The sequence below is a fragment of the Calliphora vicina genome, chromosome 4 (genome assembly GCF_958450345.1).
Source record: "Calliphora vicina chromosome 4, idCalVici1.1, whole genome shotgun sequence".
In the NCBI taxonomy this organism is placed as follows: Eukaryota; Metazoa; Arthropoda; class Insecta; order Diptera; family Calliphoridae; genus Calliphora; species Calliphora vicina.
Window position 1 is genome coordinate 29,014,767 of NC_088783.1, and position 24,185 is coordinate 29,038,951.

The 24,185-nt window shown below is 30.3% G+C and overlaps 1 protein-coding gene across 2 annotated transcripts in view; it reads right to left on the bottom strand.

Annotated features, from left to right (window-relative positions):
- Sp1 overlaps positions 1–4,440 on the bottom strand; it is a 97,341-nt gene extending 92,901 nt beyond the window's left edge. For both annotated transcript variants that reach the window (XM_065507739.1, XM_065507738.1), the window contains exon 1: positions 4,312–4,440. In XM_065507739.1, coding sequence (XP_065363811.1) covers positions 4,312–4,425 — 114 coding nt within the window. In that variant the 5' untranslated portion in view covers positions 4,426–4,440. The remainder of the gene's footprint in view (positions 1–4,311) is intronic.
- Positions 4,441–24,185: the final 19,745 nt, after the last annotated feature.

A 24,185-nucleotide genomic window follows, 5' to 3' on the forward strand; every position in this document is an offset into this window, starting at 1 on the left:
AAGTTTTTTCGGAAGCTGACAATCTGGTCTCCTCCAATACAAATGGGTTTTTCAATTGGACATTTCGTTTTCTCGACAGAAGCGCCAGAAGTTCAGCAAATTTTGAATCATATTTTCGTTAATTTTATTTAGTATTTTACTTCTTTACTAAATGAGATATATCTCAATTGTTTTACCATATAGAAATTCATACTTCAAAACATAGATAAACATTGATATAGGCTTTTATCAAGTGTATATCTTATATTTATGGGCCTGTCCATTTTTCTGTTATAGTCCTTTCAACTTGGGTCTCGAATATACTGTTTTTTTGTTTTCTAATAAAAAACCGCTTCGACGGTCTTTTTATTTGGCATTGATCTTTGGTATTGATCTTTTAAACATTTTGGTACTGATCTTTTAAAAAATTTTTTTTTGGAATCGGAGATACCAATTCTATATAAAAAGAGCGCCAAATAATTGTGTCCACCTAGATTATGATTTGGAACCACAGTGTGCTAATCTGAAGTCCTATAAACTTCCAGATCGCAATTCGGTAAAGAACTTAGAAGCTTAGAAGCAAAAGAACTAGCGAAAAAATTGACATAAAATCTTATATAAAAATACAACTATTGTGTGACGGAAGATTAATCTTTTCAAAACGAGGTAATGATCTAGAACAATGCCGGACAAAAAAACTAAATTCCCCAAGAAGTATCTTGTGTGGCATGTCATTTGCAGTTGTGCAAAAAGAAGCCAATCACTTGTGACATCAGGCTCTATAAACTCAGAAATATATATTACGGAGTGTCTACAAAAACGCCTTTTACCTTTCTTTAAACAGCACTGGACCGATTTGGCATCCATGGAAAAAAGGCCCTTGAGTGGTACTTATTCAAACAAAAATTCAATTTTTTACCACGGAAGACAAATCCACGCAACTGTCCAGAACTTCGGACTGTGGAAAGGTATTGGGCTCTTGTAAAAAATTAATTAAAGAACACAGAAAATGTCTACCAGGACATTTCATGCAAAATATCCTCAAATAAAAGAAATTGTTAAGGTTGTACTATAAAGTACACCATTTTCCCGTCGGCATTTGCATTTTTTGCATAGCTATTGTAGTATTAAATATAGTTATAAACATACTAACTTGTGGAAAGGATAATTGGAATTCAAAAGAATTACACTTAAATGGAACCCTCTTTGTATAAAGGGTGTCCCAAAATTTAAACAAGATTTGTATTTGCGTTCATTAATGCAAAAAAAAAAAAAGAAAAACTGTTGTGATTCTCTAAAACCAAATGCACCCACAATGTGTCACTGGAGCTTGGACTGAAGAAATAAAGTCAAGCAGTGACTGCTTGATATCGCGACATGATAACACAGTTCTTTCTATCTAAATTGGATGATATTGATGTGGACGGCATGTGGTGGTCATAATTGACGCCCTAGATTGTAAGACTTAACTTCATTGGATTTATTTTTATGTGGCTATTTGTACTCAAAACTCTATGCCAATAAGGCCACAACCACTCTTGCTTTAAACGCTTCAAACACTTTATTAAGAAATTTTATCGGACTTTAATATTTTACCAGTAAAATTACATTCTAAAGTCCGTAATTTCAACAAATAGATATCTACAGTGTAAAATATCCAGCAGATAAATTTATATAAAAGGTAACTTGACATTGATTTCAAATCAATATCTATCTACGGGTAAAAATTACCAAATATGTTTACTCCATAAGTAACTAAGCACCGATAGATATCCATTTGTTAAAATTACCAGCACATGTCATCGAATTTCACACTCACTTACAATGAAGAGTATTTTATTTATACCCTCGCATAAACTCTTGATCTTCTATGATACACTAATGTTAAAATCATGCACATTTAATCTATTCACTAATCGAACCAGTTCATTCTTTCCCATCTAATTTTTTTCTGGGGCAGGAAAACATTTTAAAAATCAATAAACTGCGGTGCTTAAAATTTAAAACTGTTGGTTTTTGCAAGACAATGTCGCAATGGGTTTATTGGAGGAGCATTAATGAGATCACAAAGATCTTGTGATTTTTAAATTGTTCCTGTGGAATTATTTCAAGAGTAAGACAACAAGTCAGCAACATGATGAGATAATAAGTCATATGTATTGCTGAACCGTATGTAATTGAGTGATGATGTGTAGCTGAAGCCTTGGCTAAAATATGGCCGATATTATATTTCCCAAATAATAGCCATGTACCAACTAATATGATTTTTTATATTTAAAGAAAGATACACAAATATTTTATTCATTTCAGTTTCTTATTTCACCATGATTTCAATATTTAAAAACCGACTAAACCCAAATAGCGTTTTTACTGGAATTCAAGCTGAAAGCAAGTGTAATTCAAGCCTTGAATTATAGTTGTATTACACTTTATTTCAATAGCATTCTCCAGTAAAAACGAAACAAAAAAATGCGAAAATTGCAAGCCATATGTTTTTTCTTGAAAAATATTAGAAAAAATTAAATATTTTTCAAGTCTAAAACATAATTATATTTGCATTCAAGTTAAATTCCAACAAAATGTTCAAGTCTTGAATTTTTGGGACTTTGGTGCTCTTGGGTTGTATTACTAAAGTATTTAAATCAAAGTCCCAGTGAGCTATGATTATAAGTGGCTGCCAAATTAAAATATATTCTAGAAAATAATAAATACCAAATAATTTTTTTTACTGGAATTCAAGTTGAAAGCAAGTGTAATTCAAGCCTTGAATTATAGTCAAGCAATTGAATTATAATTGTATTACATTTTATCAATAGCATTCTCTAGTAAAAACGAAACATAGGCTGACTTCATAAACGCATTTTGCAAAGCAACACTGCAATGCATAGTGTTCATAAACGCAATAGAGTTTGTTTTGGCAATGTCGCAAGTTCATTATTGTATGGCAATGCTTGTCCAGCCGCAGCATCTGTCAAATTTGTGAACTGTTTTTATTTATGATTCTTTACAAAACATTTATGCGTTCATGAATGTCACAAAGTATTGCTTTGCCTAGTAATTGTTTTGCATTACTGCGTTTATGAAGTCGGCCATAAGTTCAAGCCATATGTTTTTCAAATAATTTTCAAGTTTAAAACATAATTATATTTGCAATCAAGTCAATTTCAAACAAAATTTTCGAGTGCTTGAATTTTTAGGGCTTTGCTGCTTATTGGGAAATAAGTAAAATAAATAAGCGATAAAAAAAAAATTCAGTAAGTAAAAGCTATGACGAATTATTACAAATTGTAACAATTTGTAATAATTCACAACTCTTAATTGTACTTAAATCGATGTCCCGTTGAGCTATGATTATGAGAGTCTGCCAAATTAAAACTTTTTCTATTAAATAATAAAATTTTCTAAATTGTTTATACTTATGATTATTACTAAAGTATTTAAATAAATTCTAATAAGCTGCCTAATTTAAAAACATTCTAGCAAATAATTAATATCATATCGATCTTCCGAATTCAATCTTCAAAAAATAAAAGTCTAAAGTTTGTACAAACTTTTCTGAAACATTTTCAGAGTCCTAAATGACTCTTAACCGCGGTCGTTAAAAAATCATGATGAATCTGATGTTTATGTGTCTCTACTTTTATAGAAATTCCAGATAACCCTATCGAATTTATCATATACATACATAGTTATTTAAAAAAGTTAGATTAAGTTGCCTTCAAAACGATCTAAAGTTGCCTATTTTTAATTATTCTTCTAAAGCCATTAAACAAATAATTGAGGAGTTTAATAAGGACAATGTATTTAACAGTTTTTTAAAAAACGTTGTAAATATTTTTTAGATTTGTTGTTTTTTTTTAAGATTTGATGAGTCATAACATCCAATATCATAATGTCAAAAACCTCTATGACATAAAGTCCATTCTTGTATTTAGTTAAACACGATTCTTTGGTGTTTAAATTTAAATATGTACTCAGAGAAAACAGATTCATTGTAGCAACCGAATTTGTTGTCAGTCAAATGATTCGGTTGCACACATAGAAATTTTCTGTTCGACAGAATATTAATTGGATAAAGAAAAATTTCGGTTAAAGCAACCAAACTTTTGTTGCTCCTTTTAAAATTTTGTAGTCACAACTATAAAATTCGGTCACTAAGGCAGAAACATTCGATTGGCTATAAATTCGGTTGCTACTACGAATCTGTTTTGTCTGTGCTCATTTTCAGCTTTCCAAAAATTTCGAAATGAAATACTCCGATTTATATCAAACGCTTAATTTCTTTTTCTCAAAAATTAACAATTTTCTTTTTAATCTATTTTTATAACTTACCGGATTAACAGTTGGCTTTTGTAAATGTGTTGCAATATTTGTGATATTCATGCCCATAGTGGGTATTTGTGAGCCATACAATTGACCAGCCGTCGGTGTCATGTCAGTTAACATGTTGTTGACTTTTTTTTATTTTTTTAATAAAATTGTAGTTGTAACAGTTTTATATTTATTAATTTATGCAGAATTTAGATTTATGTGATATTTATTTGTTTTAAGTTAAACCGGAAATATTGTCATAGCACTAACACTTAAACAAGAACAAAAAAATCTTTATCAAAAAAAATATGATGCAAAAAGATTAATTATTAAGATTTTAAACACTTTTTTTTGTTTTGTTTGAAATTCCTAAGAAATTCTTTGGAATTTCTTTGAATATTTTTTACACAAATCCTGGTTTTGTTTGAAGCAAATTAATGTAATAATTTTCTTTTATTTGAATTTACTTTTTATTTTTATTAAAGGACTCTAGGCTTTGTTGAAAATCTTTTGTTTTATTTTATTTATTTAATTTTTTCTTTCTTTTGCTTGGTTTCTATTGTTGCACTTTTTTTTGTGTGTTTTAAAGATATTGCTAAAACTTATTGGCCTCTTACTGTGCGTGCACTCGGGGTTTTAGAAACAAAACTTGATTCTTTGCCACAGTTTGAATGAATTGTTTGTTTTGTTTGAAGATTATAGGTATGGAACCTACAATATTCTTAATAACAATTGTTGTTCTTTTTAGCTAAAGTCAGCAGCACGGTCAGTTGAATGATTTTTTTTTTAGTTTCTCAAAATTTGTTAGACCGTGTAGTAATCCGTCATGTGTTGTGGATGTTGAGGAGTGATGACAGGTAGTAAATAAATGATTTGTGTTTCTTTACGTTATTATTTGCTCACTGCATGGCGCTGTTTTCTAATTCGTTTTTATAAATAAGCTGATTTTTGTATTATTAAAAGTAAAGTTATGATCACTTGTTTTCAAATTGTCGTTTGTTTATTTAAAGGATGTTTTTTTGTTGTTTGTTAATTAAATAAAAAATAATAGATGTGTGTATTGATTTAACCGTTAATAAATAGTTGTTTATTTAGAGAATTGTTTGGAAACACTAGAGTGTTGTGAGCTGCCAAATTACGCACATATGATATCACTCAGTATGTGGCAAATTTTAACCCTTTTTTTGTTGGTTTTTGTTGGGCAAGGGTTTGTTTGTTTGTTGGTTGGTTTCCTTTTTTCGCTTTTTCTTGCCAACATGTAGTTAGTTTTCTTTCATTCACTCGCACTTTTGTTTGAAGGCTTTTTTTGAAAATGTAACAACCATTTGATGGATGTTTGTTTGCTTGCCAGTCAAAATGGATGATGCGTTTGCTGTCAGTTAGAATATTTTTGAGTGTGTAAGTTGTTTTGTTATTTTTTTTTTATTATTATTATTCCTGTATTGTGTTTCTTTATCCGCGCAAATTTGAAAATCGTCGTAGCTGATCGTTTCTGTACTTGCAACTGTTTCGCATGAGACGTTGGCAAACAAAAAGCTTTCAACACGATACAAAACAACAACAACAATAACAGAACCAGGCAGCAGCAGCAAAACAAAATAATACACACCAAAATATAATAAAATACAAAAAAACAGCAGCATTAGCGGCTGCCTTACACAGAGTTAAAAGAGAAAACAGCAAAAACAAAACAATCATGCGAAATAATCACCAATACCTCAAAAATTTACACTCATACAGTTATAAATATTTACAATTGCATGAGTGTGCAGATGTATCTGTGTGTATAAAACTCGTTAAACTTGTATCGTTTTATTTTATTATACTTTTTTGTTGTTGTTCTCCCATTCGTATTATTTATGGCTTGATTTTTATTTCACTTTGGTTTTTGTTTTTGCTTTTTTTTTAGACGTCGTGCATTAATAAAACAAAATTTATAAACATACCGGTATCAAAAAACCAGTACTACTAACAATATCAACAACAACAAATAAATAGAAACCCAACCATTTGAAACAATTCATACACAACTACACACACCATTCATACGCTCTCTTCTCCAAAAAATATATTTCGTACTCTCTTTTGGGTAAAGAAAAGTCGCACCCAAAGAAAAATCTGCTAAACAAAATCCCAAAACAATAATTTATCACCCCAATACAATCAATAGACACACTAACACACTATTCATTCATAAAAACGTACTCTCCTCTAGCCATCTTCTCACTGTTTGTATTAAAAAACCCGTTTGTATTTTGTTGTTTTATGTCTATTTCCTCTTTTAGTAGACGCCCCATGGCGATTGAGCGAGTGCTTGTGTGTGTATGTGTATAAGCAAAACAACCAATTGTAGTTGGGCACAAGCAAACCTATAATTATAACGATGGCCGCTTAACAACAAAGACCACTAGCTATAGCCATCTCTTTCATACCCATAGAAAACTCCATTGCTTTAATATAATAACCCCTGTTTCCGGTTAGCTCACCAACACACTCTTTCATACATGCAAACATGCTCTCTTCTACTATTGTTTGCTCATTTTTCTTTTAGTTTTTTTACATTTGCTCTCTTTCTTTGTATTTCAATTGTTTATTCTTTTCCCCATTATCCTTTTTATATTATAAATTTTGTTGTTATTTGTATTGTTTTTCCATTTTTATTAAATTCTTTTTATTGCCACATTCTGTATTAGTTTTTTTTATTTAATACCTTCTTCTATTAACTCTTTTTGTTGCCTGTATTTATTATGGATTTTTATTAAAGGTTTTAAGTTAAATATTTATTTAGTACACTTTCTATAATTTATGGTTTTTGAATGACTTTGTCTATTTTGGGTTTAATTCAATATCATGTCCTTGTGTCCCTTTTTTTCCTCTACAACTTATTTTAAATGGCCATTGTCAAATTGTGGTGGTATTTTTTTTTAGTTATTTTATTGGGAGGGAAAAGGATTTTTATTACAACAACTAAAATCGTATTGTATGGCAGGCACGTGAAGGATGTGTAGCAATTTAAAATTGAGAATATTTTTATTGCTATAAAATTGGTGTTAGGAACTTAAACCATTGATTTTTATAATACATATCTGTTAAGTACATAGTATTAATATTCTTTTAAAAGCTGCTATATTTCATAACCTTCGTCACATTTATAAGACATTTTTTTTTAAAGCAAGATGTAACACTTTTAAATTTTGTTCGTATTTTTAAATATTTTAAGAAATTTTCACGGATTTTTATTGTCACGGAACATATTGTCACTTAAATGTTTTATTTAAGCATAATGTAAAAACTGTGTTTCAGGTTATTCAATATGTATATCATTTATAATGAGAAGATTAAAATACACAGAAAAAATAAATTCATAATTGTCATGCATTTTTCAATAAATTTTATTAATCGAACATCACTATTTTTCCAAAACTTTTTTCATTCAGAATAAGAACATGTTCATACAATAGTTCATTGATATTTAATAATAAATTGCATTCCAATTGCATTACCAAATGATTTAGTTAAAATATGTTTGTATAATGGTCCTATATTGACCAATCATTCAATATTAATCAACAAAATCTGAAACGTAAAAAATATCATTAACCCTCCGTTAGTCGCAACTGATCTGGTTGATACAGGCAAAAATTTGTTTCTTGTAAATTTTAAGTTATTTTTTGATAAAAATATATTTTTACTGCAATTTTATTTTTATTACTCTTTTAAATACTTTTAATTTAATATTGTTTTTATGTTTTCGAAATAAAAAGTGAAGAGATTATTTTCAAATGAAAATTTTTTTATTGATATCGATTTGATACATTGCGACTAGTCTCGATTGAAAATGATTGCGACTAACGGAGGGTTAAACATAATTAAACATGCATTAACATTAAAGCATTTCACCTGTTTCAAAATATGCAGTAAATTTTGAGGATATTTTTTTATTTTGTAGCTGAAAATCATAAAAAATTAAAAGGTGTTCCAAGGAAAATTTCAAACATTTTTAAACAACACAAAAATATATTTTTTTTTCAAGCCTCCTAAATTTTAATTGAATACAAACATTTTTGTTCATATTTTTTGTTTTAAAATGATACTTGGGGTATTCACACGGTCTACTATTTGGTCATATTGTCATAATGTCCAAATATATTATGATAGTTTAAACAAATTTTTGTTGTGTTTCTAACAAAAAAGTTCTAAACTACACAGAAAAAACTATTTCTTAAAACGTTTCAATTCAAATATTTGTCACATATTGAACTGGTTTCAATTATTTCATAATTGAGTCAAGTATTCATGTGCTCAAAAACAAAATTTTCTGATATTTTCTATTGAATTTTGAGTTCTGAATTTGATAATTTTGATATTTGAATATACAATTTTCGTTATTGGTTGAACTTTAAATACCAAAATTATTGAATAGATAATTTTCGTAATTGAAAACACATTTTTGTTATTTTTTGTTTTTTCAATTACGAAAATTATCTATTCAATAATTTTTTTATTTAATGTTCAACCAATAACGAAAATTGTATATTCAAATATCAAAATTATCAAACTCAAAACTCAAATTTCAATAGAAAATATCAGAAAATTTTGTTTTTGATCACATGAATACTTGATTCAATTATGAAATAATTGAAACCAGTTCAATATGTGATAAATGTTTGAATTGAAATATAGTTTTTCTGCGTAATAAGACTATTTGAACTATGTTTATTGCTTTGTTATAAAATAATATATTTTTTGTTTATAACACAACAACAACTATTATAATATATTAGGACAATATGACTAATAGCAGACCATGTGAATACCCCAACTATTTATAAATGTTATAAATTGAAAATCAATGAAATCAAATCATATACATTTATGTTAAAATTTTTTCTGTATTAAGATCTTCGTATTACTTGAAAGTTCAATACTCAAATAAAATATAAATATGTATATGAACCCAGCAAAAAAATAAATTTTAAATCTATCACAAATTGTCCTTGAAAAAATATTTCTCATTTATTGTGACAAAATGTTTGTACTTAACATCAATTCTTACATTTCTTAAAAAAACCATAGCGTTTGTATTAAGGAAACTTACAGCCTGCTTTATTAAACAAATTTTCGAAACGAATACATTTTGTATTTAATAAACACAGACAGTTAATAAAGTGGACAGCAGTCGGATTTGCCATCTCCGATTTTAATGAAATTTACCACATACATAATATATCCAATATGTTCATCATATCAGTGACTTTTTCAACGGAAACTCATTTCGATGTAAAAAAATATGGTGTGAATAAAATTGTTTACTTCCAAAAGATTAAAGGTCAATTTACGGATTATATATTTCAATGTAAAAAATATCAAATATCGCGCTGTTAAAAATGAATATCAGCACTTCACCCATATTACGGTAAGGCCATTTCTGGATGAATGAGTCAAGAAAAAATATTGTCGAATTTGGTACGATAATAATACAGAAGAGATCAAAGAACATTTGGTGTGGATTTTAGGCTGGCGGCGTTATCAGTCCAAACTGCTTTGCGAATGACGTTGTCCAACTTCTATAGAGACATGTAAAATTGGACATTTCGGATGCGCACCACCCAAAGCCGCGGCAGACACTTGCAAGATGTTATATAACATACATAATTGCATCGATAGGACTTACAAACAAACAAAAAATTTCAATATATCCCCTATATTTTATTTAAATTTAATGAAAGAAAATTTACTTCAAAACATTTCGGTCCCTGTACTGTGGTTCCAAATCAAAATCTAGGTGGACAAAATTATGAAAATCGGTATCTTCAGAATTTGAAAAAAACGAAGATTTTTCGGAAGCTGACAATCTGCTCTCCTCCAATACAGATGGGTTTTTCAATTGGACATTTCGTTTTCTCGACAGAAGCGCCAGAAGTTCAAAAAATTTTGAATCGTATTTTTGTTAATTTTTTTAATATTTTACTTCTTTACTAAATTACATATATTTCAATTGTTTTACCATATAGAAATTCATACTTCAAAACATAGATAAATATTGATATAGGCTTTTATTAAGTGTATATCTTATATTTATGGGCCTCTCCATTTTCCTGTTATAGTCCTTCAAACTTGGGTCTCAAATTTTCTGATATTTTTTTTTCTAAGAATATTATATAGCTTGCCAAAACAAAGACCGTCGAAGCCCGTCCAATGACTATATACATCATTTAAAGAAACTTCTGGGAAATGTCTTTGTAAAAAATTGTAGCAGCCAGCACCCGCCGAAATACTTTTTTTTAATTTTTACGAAATGGAATTTTTAGAAATATATTTTTTTTTTATTATTGATTTTTATATATCTAGAAATATAGTAAATACAAATATTTTTAAAAATTTTGTTTCAGAAACACATGAAAACTTATTTTTTAATTTTTTTTTAATGATTTTTATATATCTAGAGTCAAGACCCTACTGTAACTTGAAAAAAAGTTTATATTGATCTTTTAAAATTTTTTTTGGAATCGGAGACACCAATTCTATATAAAAAGAGCACCAAATTATTTTGTACACCTAGATTTTGATTTGGAACCACAGTGCACTGTTTGAATTTAGCAATTATAAAGTCTAAATAAAAGCTTGTATCTTGATATCAAAAAATAAGACAATATAAATATAAACGCTGTTTTGAAACTATAAATCCATTAATGACAGTACACAACACCCGCCAAATACGAGTTATTACAAACTACGATAATGCGATCCCTTACAAATCGCTTCAAATAAAGAGACATTTTTGCTCTCAAAACATATGGCAGTCACGATTCTACACCCAATGATTTTTCCTTAACATTCTCATCGAAACAAATTAGATGTGTTCAAATGCTTGCCAAAGTTAAGCTACGTTTCCGCATACACCGTAATCGGCACCGAAAATGAAATTCCATACATTTGCACCGAAAAATAGTTCGTTTCAAAACGTAGCTTTAATTGATCTTTTCGGATAATATTTTGGAAAGCAATAATATTTTTATATTTCCAACTAATTTGTTTTTCATTTTTATTTCTTAAAACGGCGGTATTTCCAAAAACAAAATAATGCAAAGGAAGCAAATATAATTACGTAATTGAATCAATTTTACAATTTCAATCTATGATGAATATGCAGCACATATAGATGAATGTTGCATGGTATGTTTTTGTGATCATGTTCGGAAATATTTCTCATTATGTTAAAATTTATTCTGTAAAAAACTTTGTGAACATTTTGTAAAATTTGTTCAAAAAATATTTTATATCGATAAGCTTCTATTCTACAATCGTTACTTGAACTCATCATATATATTTGGAAATTAAAAATTATTAATTATTTAAATCTACCATTTAGAATTCCCTTTACTATTTGAAATATCTATAAAAATCTCTACTAAGTTAAACACAAATATTTTCTTTCTTAAATCTCCCAAATAAATCTACTTAAACATACAAAACTGCAAGATCTAATATAGCACGTGTTTTAAGCCCTCAAAATATCTCCAAATAACAATCAAAGAAAGCAGCAGCAACTCACACTTTAAGACATGAATACTTAAACTCATACTGAAAATTAGCCAACTTCTAGTTTAGGAAATTTTTGTACCAAAAAAAAAAAATAAAAAAGAAAGAAAAAAACAATTTCTAAACAAGAAAATCATACACATCATGAATATGGCCAAAGGAGGAGGTTGGTTGGTTGTTTTCTTGGAGTGAGCCAAACAATACATACACTTACACACACTCACATACATTAATACATACATAGATAAATATGAAAACATCTATAACAAATCAAGCGCCGGTTTCCTTTGGCCACGTATGTAACAGAAACCAACAGAAAACGCCACACACTCTGACAGTTGAATATCTAAGAGTAGCCAGCCAACAACAACACAAAAGTCTTGCAATTGTTATAAAAAAAAAATTGTTTTCTTACACAGACAATTGGCAAAAGAGATCATGAGCAACAAATCTTTTTGCCACCAAAAGGCAAAAATAGAAGAAAAAAACACAAAATGAACAACTACAACTTAGAGTCTTATAAACAAACTTTTCCAACTGGGTGATTGAGGTGGGCCTAAGAGGCGTAGTTTAACTCCGCATGTGTAGAAGATCTGAATGCTGGAAGGAAAAAGAAAAATATTTATTTATACCCAAAGAAGCCTCTTCAATAGATAAAAGCAAATCATATACAAAATGAAAAATGTTTCTTTTTGGTTTTTCCTTTTCTTCACAGAAATGAAGGAAAAAGTGAAAATTTTGTATTTGTTGTGTTAAGATGGGAATAAAAAAACCACTAAAACAAATCATGATGTTGTTGCTGCTTATAATATTGTTGTTATTGGATTATGATATGTTTAAAAGATTTAAAAAAAAATTGCATGCTGTTTATAATGCTACTCAATTGAACTTGGAAGTGGAAGTAAATACTTAAATGGCCTATAGGAATTTAACAAAACGTACACAAAGAAATGTGATTAGAATGAGCAACGAATTTAGAGAACATTTTTTTTTGAATGGGGTGAGGGAGAAACTATTTTTTCAATCATCACTTTAAGTCAAAAAGTTCCAGGAGTTTGTATCTAAGCTATATCCGATTTGTCAGTCATCCTAATAACAGAGTCTGCATGGTTTTTTGTGTTTCCTGGATATTTTGTATTGCAAAGATCTTGATATTCCAACGTAGTCTTGTAACTTCTTCTATTGGTCTGGTACATTTCTTCATATAATTGAATTTTGGAAAGCAAACAAATATTTGACTCACTTATTTATATGGAACAGTAACAGACTCTTTGAACTCCATGCAAGCTAGCAACATAAAGGTAATAAAGTTACAGATCGCTTACTCAGGCGGATTATTATTAACTTCTTCAGAAGCATTTACGTCAAGAATATTGTCTATCAGTGGAGATGTTTAAAATTGCTTTAGGACTGGTAGTGAGAAACGGTTCTACAAGATCCAAAGATACAACGTAGGATTAATTGATAGCTATAGCTAATTAAATATCCTAAGATGGGCCTATTTGATGTGCTGAAGTCATCAGCATAAACAACAATCATTTCGAAGTCGTAAATATCTTTAAGTACTTCGGCTATTATACAAGTGATAAATGAAAATATATTCTCTATGCAAACGGTTGATAGGGTTACTAAACCTATATTATTATATGGGGCCATTGGAAAGTGTATTGAGAGATACGGCAATCCTGATAACCGGGGCATTACGTACTACCACGATAAAGTCACTCTTCACTCTACTTAACTGGCTACCAGTAGACCTAATGGGTAGAAAGCTGGCATTGAACACGGCCTTTAGGCTCAATGCCGGTTACGCATGGACTTATAGATGCTACAGACATGCTTGCATAATAGGAAGTATTCAAAATCTTCTTGCTCATATTGATTACTGCACCCCCAGACCCTTCTTCTTCAGGAACTTCGGTTTCTCCATACCATCTTGATAATGTTCACTCCCTTGGTTCAATCTATACAGATGGGTCTAAAAAAAAGGGATAGACAGGGACTGAGGTGCCTACATTCCTGAATTTGGGATAAGAATGTCCTTTAGACTCCCAAATAGATGTAGTATTCTTCAGGCCGAGGTACTGGCCATTAGGAGAGCGGCCAACTAGCTCACATATTACAGGATATCGAAGGGCATTGTATTGCTGATAATTTGGCGGGAATAGGAGCCGCGATGTCGGAAGATGAAATATACTTTCTATGTGGTATTCCGCTGACGACTTGTAAGCAATGGATATTACGAACTTGCCCAAACAAGTTGGGGTAATGAATCAATGTGTCATGATTTGCTATATGGTGGTGCTGATCATCGAGCATTTCACTTTCGGTGTCCATGTTGCAAGACTTGGGCTGCCTCACCACGACTTATGCAGGAGTTGTCAGAATGAGGAGTAATTGTCTGGCTCTGGGTGATCTGCGTGCAAGGCTTTTAGGCGAACGATCCTTTAGTCATCTCTCCGGGTTATATTGGAAGAAATTAAGGTGAATTGACGTCTTTATTAGGGAAAGCAGGTGGTTGATAAGACCGAGCATGCAAATTGCACCTCATAGTGACCCAGCAACTGTCGCATGATGGTCTGCGCTATTTGAATTCTTAAATTCTTTTCTCCTCTAACTCCTCCAACTTCTATCTACAGATATCTTGTCTTGCTAACTTTACTCTCACTCAACCTACAGATTTCCCTCTTCTTTTACTTCTCTTTCTTCTTTCCTTTATCTTCTATTTCCTCAGGGAACAATCAATGGAGCGAAATGAGCTGTACGAAAATAAAGGTTTTGGACGGCTCTCCTTCGGAAAAACTATTTCAGCCAAATACATTTATGTATTTTAACATTGTCAATTAGTTTCTTAATGAAACCCCGGAATATATAACTGTTGGGCTTATTACACCTCAGATCATAAGAAATCTCTTTTATCCCCTTCCAACAAATAAACAGCATGAAATCTATTCCACGTAACCATCATAAAAACCAAAAAATTGTGCATACTCTCAAAAAGTCGTAATCATATGTAAATGTCTTAAGCGAAAATATAAAGACACAAAAAGAAAGAAAGAAAAACATTCCTATTAATATCGCATGCGTCATGGTTACGCTTGAAGTGCGTCAAAAGTTGATGCCTTTTTTGTTACTTCTTACAACATTCCAAAATCCGAAAAAAATAATAAAATAAAATAAAGTACATACAACGAAAAGAACCCAAAACTGGAATAAACTGAAACTGTATAATTTTTGTACAACACAACAATGCCATCATCTAAAGTTGAATATGTACTACGAAACAAAAAAATGGGTGGTAACTTGCCAACGAACAAAAAAAAAAAAAAGAATTTCCATATTTTTTTCCTTAAAAAAAATATAGAGAAAATATTGTGTAATACTCATGTACTCGTACAAGTCTAAACACATTTAAAGCCACTTGTACTTAACGCATGTCTTTGCATGTACTAATCTTTTGGGTCTTCTTCTCATACTCTTTTTGTAATTCTGGCTGCTTCAACTTTCTTTGTAAAATGCGGTTTATTTAGTTATTTTTAGTCGGTTTTTATGAGTTTCTAACACGCACTTTATTGTGAGTGTGCGAGTCTACAATTGGCCTTCTCCTTCTTTAACCCATACTCGTTCCAAATTCCCATTTTGTATATAAAAACATACACATTTACAGTTTTATATCATTTCTAGGGGGTGTATGCTTTTGGGTGTGTCTTTTTTTTGTTGAAATTTATTTATTTATTTTTTGTTTGGGGTTTACTCAATTTGGGGGAATGGTGTCATTAAAAAAATGACACAATTTGTTGAGAAGGAATTTAGAGGAACTTAGATCAGCATAAAATAAAATATTTTTACAATTACTTTGTACATTTGGAAATTTACATTTTGTGTAGGCTCTCAAACATAAATTAAATATAAAAATACTTGCAGTACCCTTTCAATAAATTAATGCTGATATGTAATTGAAATCGAATATTTATTGTTAATCATTGATTTAAGAACTAGTTCCAAGCCGTTCCTGAAAGTAGTGTTTCGACCAGTTTAATACAGTAAAAATTTCGAAGAGTGATTAACTTAAAAATGCGGAATTCTTAATAAATATCTTTTGAACGCCGTTTTTGTTTTTAATCATTTTGAAGGTTACATATCTGTTATTTATTCTCACTTAGTTCTTGAACATTATAGTGTAAACAACAAAGTTTTCTTTTGCATCGAAAATGTCGAACTTTTTACCAACAAACCGATTGCTTGCCAAAGCTCATGGTGAAAGTGTTTTCAATCGGTTTCGAGGTGGTGATTTCAACACGAAAGACAAAGATCGCCCAGGACAGCCAAGCAGTTTAAAGACCAAGAATTAGAGACATTACTCCATGAAGATTGTTGGAGCTTTCAAAATCATTGGGAGCTACTCATGCAGCAATATTCATCCAAAAGCAGGGAAATTGGGTATCATACGAATTGAAGCTTAGAGATATAGAAGAAAATAATTTTTGCACCGAATCATTACTTGCGATTAGAAATGGATTCATTACTATGAGATCGTATGTGAAGCCCGATAAACCTGCTGAATTGACACCTTAATTCAAATATCCATGGCACTAAGGTTATTCTCGGTATTTGGTGGAAGCAAAAGGGTCGTATCTATTAAGATCTGCTAAAATCTGACTAGACCATCACAGTTTAAAGCGAGCATTGGTCAAGATTATGTGGCCAGACATGAAACCGTTATATTCAATCAGGACACACTCGGCCACATGTTGCAATATCTGTTAATGAATGAAGTGGATGGGAAGTTTTGCCTCTCCCCCTTTATAGTCCACACCTTGCCCGTCCCCCCGTCTGAGCAGTTCTTTTGGTTCTAGAAACCATTTGGACCAGTTTTTTATAAAAAACATCGACCTGATTTCTATAGAAACATTTCGACCAGTTTTCTATAGAAAACATTTCGACCAGTTTTGCATAGAAAACATCTCAACCAGTTTCCTATAGAAAACATTTCGACCAGTTTTCTATAGAAACATTTCGACCAGTTTTCTATAGAAAACATTTCGACCAGTTTTGTATAGAAAACATTTCGACCAGTTTGCTATAGAAACCATTTGGAACAGTTTTCTTTAGAAACCATTTCGACCAGTTTTGAATAAAAAACATTTCGATCTGTTTTCTATAGAAAACATTTCGATCTATTTTCTATAGAAAACATTTGTCCTATTTTCCATAGAAAACAATTGCCCAGTTTTCCATAGAAAACATTTCGACCAGTTTTCCATAGAAAACATTTCGACCAGTTTTCTATATGTTTTCTATATCTATAGAAAACATTTCGACCAGTTTTCTATAGAAACATTTCGACCAGTTTTCTATAGAAAACATTTCGACCAGTTTTCTACAGAAACCATTTCGACCAGTTTTCTACAGAAACCATTTCGACCAGTTTTTTATTATATGTTTTCTATATCTATAGAAAACATTTCGACCAGTTTTCTATAGAAAACATTTCGACCAGTTTTCTATAGAAAACATTTCGACCAGTTTTCTATAGAAAACATTTCGACCAGTTTTCTATAGAAAACATTTCGACCAGTTTTCTATAGAAAACATTTCGACCAGTTTTCTATAGAAAACATTTCGACCAGTTTTCTATAGAAAAGATTTCGACCAGTTTTCTATAGAAAACATTTCGACCAGTTTTCTATAGAAAACATTTCGACCAGTTTTCTATAGAAAAGATTTCGACCAGTTTTCTACAGAAAACATTTCGACCAGTTTTCTATAGAAAACATTTCGACCAGTTTTCTACAGAAAACATTTCGACCAGTTTTCTATAGAAAACATTTCGACCAGTTTTTTATTAAAGAAAAGACATTTCGACCAGTTTTCTATAGAAAACATTTCGAACAGTTTTCTACAGAAAACATTTCGACCAGTTTTCTACAGAAAACATTTCGACCAGTTTTCTATAGAAAACATTTCGACCAGTTTTCTACAGAAAACATTTCTACCAGTTTTCTATAGAAAACATTTCGACCAGTTTTCTATAGAAACCATTTCTACCAGTTTTTTATTAAAGAAAAGACATTTCGACCTGTTTTCTATAGAAAATATTTCGACCTACAGAAAACATTTCGACCAGTTTTCTACAGAAAATATTTCGACCAGTTTTCTATCGAAAACATTTCGAACAGTTTTCATTAGAAAACATTTTTTTTTTTTTAAAAAACAAACACAAACTGCGAAGCGTTTTGCTTGTCTGCAGATACACCCAGAGTCTCTGACGGGAATCGAACCCGCAACCCTCAAATTAATAGTTCAGCACACTATCGACTGGTCTATCGGGGCACCCATTTCGTCCAGTTTTCTATAGACAATATTTCGACCAGTTTTCTATAGAAAAGATTTCGACCAGTTTTCTATAGACAATATTTCGACCAGTTTTCTATAGAAAACATTTCGACCAGTTTTCTATAGAAAACATTTCGACCAGTTTTCTATAGAAAACATTTCGACCAGTTTTCTATAGAAAACATTTCGACCAGTTTTCTATAGAAAACATTTCGACCAGTTTTCTATAGAAAACATTTCGACCAGTTTTCTATAGAAAACATTTCGACCAGTTTTCTATAGAAAACATTTCGACCAGTTTTCTATAGAAAACATTTCGACCAGTTTTCTATAGAAAACATTTCGACCAGTTTTCATTAGAAAACATTTCGACCAGTTTTCATTAGAAAACATTTCGACCAGTTTTCTATAGACAATATTTCGACCAGTTTTCTATAGAAAAGATTTCGACCAGTTTTCTATAGAAACGATTTCGACCAGTTTTCTATAGAAAAGATTTCGAAACATTTCGACCAGTTTTCTATAGAAAAGATTTCGAAACATTTCGACCAGTTTTCTATAGAAAATATTTCGACCAGTTTTCTATAGAAAACATTTCGAACAGTTTTCATTAGAAAACATTTCGACCTGTTTTCTACAGAAAACAGGTCGAAATGTTTCCTATTCAAACCATTTCGGTCAGTTTTGTATAGAAACCATTTCGAACAGTTTTGTATATAAACCATTTTGACTGGCTTTCTACAGAAGCCATTCCGACTAGTTTTCGACCTGTTTTCTATAAAAAACATTTCGAACTGGTTTTTATTTTTTTTTATAGAAAACTTAGTAACTCTTGCTGAATTTGGTTTATATTTAGGGCAATAGTGAGCGTAAGGGACCTAACTATTTATGAAAAAAAACATTTGAATGAGGCCCGTTAATTAACTTCTATGGAGTCTTTGAGGTTTTGTACCTCCCCTTCCCTAAACTTTTTCGGCAATGTTCTAAAAAATGCCTTGCGTTTGAAACTAATTTGTTAAAAACTTAAAATACTATTATTCCCCAGGTCTTTAATTTAACAAATTATAATAATTCTACAAACTTATTTATAATTTATTAAAACTTTTTGAAAAAAAAACAAAACTTTCTGTTATAACTCATCCTAAACCGTATTTCAAAAATTTTTAATTGATACCTTAAACTCAAAGTTAAATTGTTTTTGTTGTACATTTCATTAATATTTCCATTCAACATTTAATTATACCAGTTGTCATTTCAATTTGAATAAAAGCCACTTGTTCTTTTGTCATATTTTATTTTTTACTTTTTGTGTTGTTTTTATTGTTGTTCGGGGTGTTGACGTGTTGTTACACCGAGTTCTTCATATTATTTTTGTCGTTTTTTTTTCCATTTACTTGTTTGAAGTCCTCTTCAAACTCTTGTACTCTCTCGTATAAATTTGCTTAATTAATTTTATTTTTATTATTGCGCTTTTTAATTAAAATACAAAAAAAAAAAATATTGCCCTGTTAAAGTTCAAAATAATAATTGTTGCTACAAGAGTGCGACTGAAATGCCCCAGTTTGTCAGTTTGCTGTTGAATGTCGCCTCATTGCCATCGTCATCAACATCATTATCATCATCATTAAATGGTTTAATTTTCACCAATACTGTTTTTTCTGCTTTTTTTGCATTTTATACATTTAATTGTTACGTGCTAATGCAGATACTTTACTCTTTTGTAGGTGTTGTACGGGAATGTGTTTGTGTGTGTGTTTTTTTTTGTCAATTTAATTGAGCTATAAATGTTTTCTAATTAGAAATAAAAGGGGTTTTTTTTTTGTTCCAAAAACAAAAAAATATATTAAAATTATTGTTGTTGAAAATGATGGGCGTTATTTGTGTAAAAGTTTTTCTCAATTATAATGTGCAGTAAATCAGTTAATATAGGGTTTTAGTTAAATATTTAAGATTATCGATAAAAATTTGTTTATTTAATTAAAAAAGGAAAATTGGTTGATTGGTAAAATTCCTTATAAATGTAAAAAACTCAAAGATGTTATATGATTTGGGAAATGAGAAAACATATAACGCAAATTTTTACAAGAATTATAGAGCAACTGATGATTGCTGATGACGCCTGTAGCGGATCTTAAATACACTTTAGAGTCCTAAATTGTTTCAAACAATTTTTTAAACTATTACTTATTTACTTACTTGTTTGGATGGTTCTAGAATCTATTGTTGGCATTGTCCTGTTCCATAAGCGCTCTTCATATTCTTTGGTATTGAGAACTCTGTTCCCAGTTCGCTTTTTTTCTCGGTCTTCTTCATTCGGCATATCCTTCGTATATGTAGGTCATCGAACACCTGGGCGTTTTTGGCCAATTCTCGCTTCAAAGGAATCAGTTGATGGTCTGGTCAGCTGATCATTAATAGATGGGACCCTTTTGCTCCCACCAAATACTGTGAATTACCTTAGCGCCATGGGCTTCACATACGATCTCTTACGCTTTGGGTTATTTTTAATCGCAAGTAATGATTATTTTTCTTTTATAGCGATCTAGCATCATTTCGGACAAGCAAAATCGTCTTTCAAGGTCTCTCGGCTTCAATTCGTATGGTACCCAATTTCCCTGCTTTTGAATGAATCCTGCTGCTCACAAACGCTTTAAAATTGATGATTGGAGTAGCTCCCAATGATTTTGCAAGCTCTTGCTGAGTTTGACAACAATCTTCATGAAGCAATGCCTCCAATTACACTATACAACACCAAATAACGAGGTCCGACCAACAAATTTTGATAGAGGAGACAAAAAAAAAGACACGTGTATCGGCGTTTTTAAAGTTTACATCTGAATTTTATTTGAGGGGGGTTAAAGTTTCCCAACTCTGGCACATTCTCATTGTTAATCGTCATAAGAAACCATGTGATCCTTACATTTTAGCAATGTTATGTAAAATGTTACGGAGAATATTTATGTAGAATATGTTAACCCTCTAAATCCTCAAGGCATGGGTCTTTTTTGTCCTTCTTTTAAAAATGAGCACAAAACGCCATTACAACAGGGATTTAAGGGGTTAAAATGTTCCACAAAAAAATTGTCCGTGAAATTTTACTATAAGTCCCTAAATACACCAAAACGGAAAATTCAACCAGAATGTCAGAAATAAGACATAACGAAAGAGAGCCGAGGGTTAATTTCGCATTTATTAAGAATTTTATTTTAAAGAACGTTTTAGGTATAAAATGTATTCAGCAAATTTATGCAAAATGTTACGGAGAACATTTTTGTAGAATATGTTAACCCTCTAACTCCTCAATGCATGGGTCTTTTTTGTCCTTCTTTTAAAAAAGAGCAACAAACTCCATTCAAACAGGGATTTGAGGGGTTAAAATGTTCCGAAAAAATATTGTCCGTGAAGTTTTGTAATTTTGGAAAAAATTTGATTTTGTTGTATAGTGTTATTGGTCTTCAAACTTTTTTGGTTGGCCACTTCTGAACTGAAACGAAGCAACTTCAAAGACTTGCGGCGCAAACTGAATCAAAAACAACGCAAATCGAAGGACCAAGGACGCAACTTCGAAGACATGCGACGGAAACTGAAACAAAATCGAAGCAACTTCGAAATCACAGACATTTTAAAAAGACGCAACCGTGGTATTGGTGTAAAGCAAAACTTACAGTTTTTTGACATCTTTTGAAAAAAATAGTACACATTTTTAATATTATTTAAAATCAATTAAAAAGTATTTTTTAAAATATTTCTTCTGATACTGACAACTTTTGAAAGTTGTCTATCTTTATAATAACTTTTGGACATCTTTTGAAAAAGATAGTGTTTTTAATACTACTTTCAATGCTCTTTTCTTACTTTAAATTTAATAATATTTTTTCTTAAAATTTTGCTTAAATATTTTTTAATAATTTCTCCAATATTAATTATATTCAGAAATCTAATAAATCAGATTTAAATAAAGAAGAATTATAAAATGAAAACCATTATTATTAAAAAAACACTCTGAAACCCAGAACAAATGAAAACGCCATAGGGAAAGTTACTAAAAGCGGATATTGATTTCAAACAAAACTTAAAAAAATTACAAATATTCCCATGCTCTACATAACTAAGTCGTCATATTTAAATTCATGGAAATTATAGTTTAGGCAACTACTTTGAAATAGCCGAAAACACCAAAAAAAAAATATATACCTTTAAATTACACCAGTTATTACTTTAAATATTAATAATCATTAACTATGATTTTGTATAGCTTACACACAGTCTTTAACTTAACCTCTACTTTGCAATCATAAAACTAACCCAAGTAAAACAATAAAGATCTGTTTTAGTTTTTCCATCCCCAAAAATGACTCCATTAACTACAATAATAATGATACTCGTAATAATGGCGAAAAGAGCCAGTCGTAAAGACAGAAATAAAATAAAATCAACAAAACGTACAACGAACTCAATTTTACGATTAATTTGTAAAACGTACAAATAATACAAGTTCAACTATTGTATTTTTATTGTAGGAAATTATCTCAATACTGCAAGTAAGTAAATAGTACAAACAAGTACAAGTATCTAGACAATGAAACCTTAACCAAAAGCGAAAGTGTTTTTGACCAGAGAAATGTAGGGGCGAGAGAGCTAAGGAAGGGGTTTTTATTGTTAAATCTTAAAAATAGCCACAGAAAACAATGAATCCCAGAGGACTTTTGTTGAAATAAAATAAAGAGAGAAAACATTAAAAAGAAGGCGGAACACGATGGTCATACAGACTGACAGACAGTCAGGCCACAACTAAAATGAAAAGAGAAATATTCAATGTTAACTTGAGGCCATTTTTATGGTTATCAAATGTTTGAATACAAGTTTATTCACTAAAATACCATCAAATGCCATACAAATTAAAGTTGTTCAGTTTTGTAAAGGATTTAGTTCTCCTCACATTCCAAATATATCTATATATATAAAAGAGTAACGTTACTGACTGATTCAACATCGGCCAAAAGTTATGCCATGATATTTTGACTATAAGCACCCCTCTCCCTATGTAGATCAAATAAGAAGGAAAAAATTGGTAAATTCGGTAACATTATATCTTCTAAACTAATATAGATAGAATCAAAATGCATCTTTATCTAGTTAAACAATTAGCGGACTGGTGTTTGGTACGTTTTTAAATCTCGAATCTCTTAGGGTAAAAACTGTATTTTAGTACTTTTTTTGCTACCCCATGTACAATATTAAACCAATAAAAATAGAAATAAATTTTAATTGGCATTCTAGACTTATTAAAAAAAAAAAATATTAAAAATTTCAAATTTAAAAAAAAAATTTTTTTGTTCTTAACATTTATTTTTTTAATGTTTAGTGAAAAAAATTTTTGGTAAAAAAAAATTCGGGTTAAAAAATATTTTTATATTTTAATATCTATCATTAGATATCTATATATATAATTTATAATGAATTACTAATCCAGATATAAATCAAAAATCGATGTTTTCCTGGTTCCTTATATCTCAGCCAATTATCGATTGATCTATTTTCACGATTTTAAATAGCGACCGAGCCGGAAGAATTTCGGAGATATATAGATATGAATCGTGTATGTAAGTTATTTGGGGACTTCGGAATGTTGATTTCAACACACAGACGGACATGGCTACATCGACTCCGCTATCTATAACGATTCAAAATGAAAAATGTAGAAATTACAAACGGAATGACAAACTTATCAGGCCTGTCACACATTTTGTTCGGAATGGTTTCAATTCCGTAGTTTTTATTCCGATCGATTTCGTTTTAGGTTCTTCAGATTCCGTGTAATTTATTAATTAAGTAAGAGAGCTATATTCGGCTGTGCCGAATCTTATATACCCTTCACCAAATTATACTTTAAAATAATTTTTTTTAAATATTTTTAAGTAAACAAAATTAAATTTTTTTAAAATTAATTTTAAAAAAAATTTTTTTGAAATTGTTTTGACCCATTGTTGGTCCAACTTAGCCTTATCGTTGCAATG